General features: G+C 48.5%; 1 protein-coding gene across 6 annotated transcripts in view; it reads right to left on the reverse strand.

Moving 5' to 3' along the window:
• The window catches only part of RMC1 (regulator of MON1-CCZ1), a 29,125-nt gene extending 25,060 nt beyond the window's left edge, over window positions 1–4,065 (reverse strand). For 3 of the 6 annotated variants that reach the window (XM_055236231.2, XM_055236213.2, XM_063615330.1), the window contains exons 1-3: window positions 3,833–4,062; window positions 3,065–3,141; window positions 470–554 (exon numbers count right to left, since the gene is read on the reverse strand). In XM_055236231.2, the coding sequence (XP_055092206.2) occupies window positions 470–554; window positions 3,065–3,141; window positions 3,833–3,934 (264 nt within the window). In that variant the 5' untranslated portion in view covers window positions 3,935–4,062. Of the gene's footprint in view, window positions 1–469; window positions 555–3,064; window positions 3,142–3,832 lie in introns of those variants that run through there. The other 3 variants (XM_055236205.2, XM_063615427.1, XM_055236241.2) reach the window with 3 other exon arrangements.
• Window positions 4,066–6,693: the final 2,628 nt, after the last annotated feature.

Here is a 6,693-nt window from a genome sequence, read left to right on the forward strand (position 1 = left end):
CAGATCTAGCACTCAGAAATGAGAGATGAAAGGGCTAATTCACAAGGTAGCCAAAAATATCTCACATATTCTATGCTGCTAGCTATCAAGCAATACAAAAGACACATGAAGTTCCAAATTATTTTTTAACAATTTTTAAGGGAGGCTGAGGTGAGAGAATCACTTGAGCCTGAGAGATCGAGGCTGCAGTGAGCCAAGATCACATCACTGCACTCTAGCCTGGGCAACAAAGGAAGACTGGCTCAAAAAAAAATTTTTAATTTAATTTAAAAATCAAACTAAGGTCATTTTTTTAACCCACTCAAATGTCTTTTTCATTTTGGAAGGCTCTAATACAATGCAACATAACTATACCTTTCACAACAGTAAGATAATACAAGTTTCCTTTAACACTGAAAATTTGCCATTTCTTCTCTTCCAAATGTATTTCTAATGCCCTTTAATGCTGTATTTTAAAGACAAGTCTTACCACAGTCTTTGAGGTCCTCTGAACAGCCAATATCTTATTTTCTAAGGAAAACTTAATGCACTTCACTTCTCCTTTGTCATCCATTCTTTAAGAAAAAAGAATGTGTTAGTAGTTAAATAACCGAATTCTAGCTACTATCATTTATTGAAAAGGCAAAAGACACAACCTATATTCAGGAGGCAGCAAATTCTAGTCTTAAATTAAAATTATGTTTCGGAAGCCATCAGCAGGACCTCTTTTCAAACTACCAAATCCAACTGGAAAGAACTTGCTGGGAAAACTTACAGTATTACGGGTAAAAAGTGATTGAAGAATTGAGATTACACACACATATCACCTGAGAATTGTTTGCAACATAAATAACTATAGACCCGCTCAGGAGCCTTCTCCATGACTGCTGTTTCTCTCTCACAGCAAAGCTTCTGGAAAGAACTATCTACTTGTGCATCTCACAGCACATTCATTATGCAACCCAGATGGCTCCACCACAGTGTCTCATGATTGCCTCAGACAGACGTTAAAAAGTGAACTCAGTTGGGCACAGTGGCCTACACCTGTAATCCCAGCACTGTGAGAGGATGAAGCAGGAGGATCACAGGAATTCGAGACCAGCCTCAGCAACACAGTGAGACCCCGTCTCTATTCAAATACATACTTTTTTAAATTAAAACTTCATTTAAAAAAAGCAAACTCAAGGGATGGATTACAGAGGGGCTCAAGGAAACTTTTCGGGGTCTGAACATGTTCATTGCCTTGATTGTGGTGATGGTTTCATGGGTGTATACATGTCAAAACTCACATATTGTATAATATTAAGTGTGTACAGTTTATTGTGTGTCAACTATGCCTCAATAAAGCTGCTTTTAAAAATCTTTTTTTTTTTTTTTTTTTTTTTTTTTGAGACGGAGTCTTGCTCTGTTGCCCAGGCTACACAGTGCAGTGGCATGATCTCGGCTCACTGCAACCTCTGCCTCTCGGGTCCACGTGATTCTCCTGCCTCAGCATTCCGAGTAGCTGGGATTACAGGCGCGTGCAACCACACCTGGGTAATTTTTGTATTTTTAGTAGAGACAGGGTTTCACCATGTTGGCCAGGCTGGTCTCGAACTCCTGATCTCAAGTGATCCACCCGCCTCAGCCTCCCAAAGTGCTGGGATTACAGGCGTGAACCATGGCGCCCAGTCTAAAAACTCTTTTTAAGTTAAATTCAGTACCTCCCCTGACCCCACAAACTTCTTAGAGCCCCCAATCTACATTATCACGGGCTCACTCGTTTTCCACACCCAATCGACCCCGGAGTCTTACCAGAGACCCATCTTCCTAAGTATCCCTTGATTGCCTATGCAATGCCACTCTACACCACCAGAGCGCTGCTCTTCACCACACATGGCTCGCTGATTGCTACTCTCCATAGTATCCCTAACTCTCACAGGCTCCCATCTGAACAGCATGATCTTTCCAAACACAGACATGATCATCCCACACCCCACCTGACAAGTTTCAATAAGAAGATAAAGCTCTAATTCCATAGGAGAATATGTAAGGTTCAAGCTGGCCCCAGTGGCCACACCACCACCATTTCCCCTTCCCTGTGGAGACACGCCGTGTAACCCTCAGTTACACAGACCCAGAGTTCCCCAAAACACCATGCTCGAACCCTATCTATACTTTAAAACCTTGCTCAGGCCGGGTGCAGCGGCTCATGCCTGTAATCCTAGCACTGTGGGAGTCCGAGGTGGGCGGATCGTTTGAGGTCAGGAGTTCGAAACCAGCCTGGCCAACACGGTGAAACCCCATCTCTACTAAAAATACAAAAAAATTAGCCGGGCGTGGTGGTGGGCGCCTGTAATCCCAGCTACTTGGGAGGCTGAAGCAGGAGAATCACTCGAACCTGGGAGGCGGAGGTTGCAGTCAGCCAAGATTGTACCACACTGCACTCCAGCCTGGGGAACAGAGGGAGGCTCCCTCTCAAAAAAGGACAGTTTCTCATTAACACAGACCAACAGTAAAATTTTTTAAGTCACTACTGAATTGAGGGCCTACATTATACTTTCACCTTCTGTAAGCACCAGTTTTACGGTGGCCAGATAGCTTATCATCCAAATCGAGACACTTCTGAAAGTGAAAGGGGCTACTGATCATTACACCTGTTCAACAGTGCGAACTGGGACTATGCAGTCACCTTAAGTATAGTGCAAGCCATGATTTTCTTGTATTATTACATGAGAAACAATGAATCTCCTCTACCTGCCACTCTGGAAAGACCTGGGCTAAAGAAATGAACGCCCTCCTCTGTCAACAAACCAGAAATGGGCACATCATCACGCTGACTTGTTAATTTCCAGTGCTAGGAAGTGGCTGCCCCACTTTTGAAGTATTTGGCTCCCAAATCAACTGCTCCAGATATTCCACTCTGACAAGAGGTGTTAGTAAGTGCCACCAAGACCCTCCCTACAGACAGGAATTCCATGTGCGCGCACACACTTCAGGCCTCTTAGGGCAGACCAAATGACAAAATTATAAAAAAACCTTTTGAATTAGAAAAACACCATTCTGTTTACATGATAAAACGATCTGAAAGTATTTATACCATTACCTAAATGAGATGGGATTCCTATCATCTGGGCCTTTAACTACCACACCAGTAGCTCCACCAGATCGAACAGCAAAAACCTGAGAGAGAAAAGCAGCACGGTTAACAGCCTGAACTCTGAAAGGATCTAAACTCATAAGCCAACCCTCAAGCGATTATTTCTGTTATACACCACCCTGGGTTCAACTAAAGTAACAAGGCACATATCAGGGTACAGATGTTTGGCTGCTCATGTGAATTTTAAAAACCAAGAGCAGAGAGCGAAAAGGATGCCACTCCAAGTGTGGCCCACCGTGACACCGTGTCGGGTCCCCGAGGCTCCAAAGTTCTAAGGCCGGTTCGCGCATCGGCGCCGCTGATAGGCCTGAAGTACAGTCTTTTCCCCCTTTACAGAATTCCAAGGAAAATGAAAATCTCGACGTCTAAACCCTTGACTACGAGTGTAACTAATGACAAAGACAACAAAAGAAGCCTAGATAAGACGGGCGCGCCAACAACTGAGACACCGGCCACGGGCCACTGCGTCCGCGCAGCTGGCTCGGGGGTCTAGCCCCGAGGTCACCTGCGAGGACACCTGGTCGCGGCTGAGCCCACCCAACAAGGAAGGAGCGCGCGCCGCCTCCCGCGCTGGGACGGGACGGGACAGGACAGGACAGGAGGGGACGCTCGGGCCTGGTCGCGCGGGACCGGCCTTGGCGCGCCCACGACCCCGGCAGGGCCGCGCGGGGGAGGAAGCGCGGGCGCGGCGGACGAAGCGCGGGCGCGGCGGACCTGCTTGTTGGCCTCATCGAAGAAGACGCAGTTGACAGGGTTCGCCTTCTCGAACTGCACCGGCCGCTCGCACAGCTCCAGGTAGTAGTCCTCCTCGCCCATGGCGGGCGCCGCGCCCGCGGCGGGGGCACCGGGAGCGGTCGCCAGCGTTGAGCGGGACGCGCGGTGGAGCCCGGCCCGCACTGTGGCGGCGGCTGCGGCTGAGGCTCTGGGCCCGGCGCGGACGCCGCTTCCTGGTGCCACGCCCCCACCCCGCCCACCACGTGACCCGCGGCCCTCTGTGCTTAAACGGGCAGCGTCTGGCTGCGGTGGGGCCCACCGGCCTTAACGACGCCCCGCCTGGTGCTGGAGGCTCCTCCCCTCTCCCCGAGGGCGGTCGGAACGCGGCGGCGTGACCCGGAAGCCCGCGTGGTTCCCCGCGGACCGAGGGCGGCGTGGCCGGCTCGGTTCCTGCGCCCGGCTCGGTCGCCCCTGCGCCAGCCTGTCCCCCCGCGTGGGACCGTTCCCGGTCTAGGAAAGGCTCCTCCTTGCTTTCGGGAGGATTTCCCAAGCGCCTCCCGCGCCAGAGTTCCAGCCTCTGGGAGCTTCGTCAGGGAGAAGGGGCTGAAGGCTCGCTGAGCAGGTGTAGGGGCGCCAGACACCGTCTCCAGCCTCCTCAGCGCTTCTGCGGGCTCTTCCGCTGGAGCCAGAAACCGAATTGACAAGAGGCAGATAAACAAAAGAAAAGCATACACATTTTATTAATTTTTCATGGGGACCTTCAAAAGAGAGTGAGGTCTGAAGAAGTGGCCAAAGCAAGATGCTTTTATACTTTTTAGACAAAGAATGATGCATTTGAGAAGAAAGCACAAAAGGCATCTGGCCAGGGGCGATACATTTCTAAGGGAGTCACTAGGAGAAATATTGGGGAGGGTGTAAAATTAGTGGAAGATAAGTGTTACTTGGGAAGTTCATTTATTCAGGTCCATTGCAGCCCCAGCTCCCAGTCTCTGGTGATAAGGGCTAATTTCTGACCCGGGTACGGAGAGGGTGCCACTCCCAGAGGAATCTTAACTGCTTATTCCCTGTAGGAAACGACAGGTCATCTAGCCCTTTCTGAAACTACAATTTCTCCAGTGTTTTTAGCTCAAAATAATATACCAATTTTTGGACATATTTTGGGATAGCACATCCTTCACTCCTTGCTAGTAACAGGGAAACCTAATTTAGATTGTGGGTCAGCAAGCCTTTTACTTGATAAGAAACATGAAATTTACCATGTTAGCCCCTCTTGTTTTGTTTGTTTCAGAGACAGAGTCTCTCTGTGCCCAGGCTGGAGAGCAGTGATGCGATCACGGCTCACTGCAGTCTCAACCTCCCATCTCAGCCTCACAAGTAGCTGGGACCACGGGTGCATGCCACCACACCTGGCTCATTTTTTTATTATTATGTTTTGTAGAGACAGAGTTCTCTGTTGCCCAGGCTGGTCTCAGACTCCTGGCCTCAAGTGATTCTCTCGCTGACCGTGCTCAGCCCCCATGTTAACCCTTTATTTTTATTTTTTATTTTATTTTATTTTGAGACGGAATTTCGTTCTTGTTGCCCAGGCTGGAGTGCAATGGCCCTGTCTCGGTTCACTGCAACCTCCACCTCGCGGGTTCAAGCAATTGTCCCGCATCAGCCTCCCAAGTAGCTGGGATTACAGGCACCTGCCGCCATGCCCAGCTAATTTTTTTGTGTGTATTTTTAGCAGAGACCGGGTTTCACCATGTTGGCCAGGCCGGTCTCCAACTCCTAACCTCAGGTGATCTGCCCACCTTGGCGTCCCAAAGTGATGAGATTACAGGCATGAGTCACCGCGCCCGGCCCCATGTTAACCCTTTTCGAGGTGTTCAGCAGTATCAGGCATATTCACATTATTGTGAAATACATTTCCAGAAACTTTTTATCTTGCAAATCTGATTTCTGTCCCTAAATTTGACTAAGTATCTCATATAAGTGGATTTTATAGTATTTGTCCATTAGTGTCTGGCTTCTTTTGCTTAACAAAATATCCTCAAGGTTCATCTATGTAGCATGTGTCAGGATTTCCTTCCTTCATTAAGGCAGAATAATATTCCATTTTATGTATATAGCACATTTTGTTTATCCATTCATCTGTTGATGGGCGTGTGGGTTGTTTCCACCTTTGGCTGTTGTGAATAAAGCTATGCAAATGTCTTTTCAATATTCTGTTTTTAATTCTTTTGGGTCTATACGCAAAAGTTGGATTACTGGATCCTATGGTAGTTCTACTTCTCAGAGAGCCATTTTTGAGTGGCTTTGATGTCTGAGCCCAAGAGTTTGGTTTGGAGCATGTGAATCCAAGGAGAAATGACATCTAGGCAGATGGATATATTGGTCTGAAACTCATCAGAGGAGTGACAAGACTGGAAATGTAAGACTTCTCCACTCAGCCTCACCCACCCAGGCCCATGCCACACATGGAAAAACCAATAACTCCAGAACCCTGCTCTCCAGCCACACCGTGCCATCCCTGCAGCTGGCTTGTTTAGCTATTCCCTGTGACTTTTTCTCAACATCACCAGGATGCCCTGTCATTGTTCTGTCCTCTCTACCCAAGTCTGTCCACCCTCTCCTCTCTTCCCTTCCCTCCTCATCAGCTTTGGCTTCATTTCTCTGCATTCCAGTTATTTTTTGCCATTACCTTCAACATCCTTGCTGCACTGTTCTTGTCTGGCAGAGCCTCAGCCCTGGATGAACTCAGCCACCTGCTTTCCCAGTACCTACTGCTGGAGGGGTCACACAACAGGACAGAGGGCGCTGCTGGAAATCCAAATGGGCCCTCAGCCCTGCCTGGCTGTCCCAGTCATTGTCTCTCC

Source organism: Symphalangus syndactylus, chromosome 1 (genome assembly GCF_028878055.3).
Source record: "Symphalangus syndactylus isolate Jambi chromosome 1, NHGRI_mSymSyn1-v2.1_pri, whole genome shotgun sequence".
NCBI lineage: Eukaryota > Metazoa > Chordata > Mammalia > Primates > Hylobatidae > Symphalangus > Symphalangus syndactylus.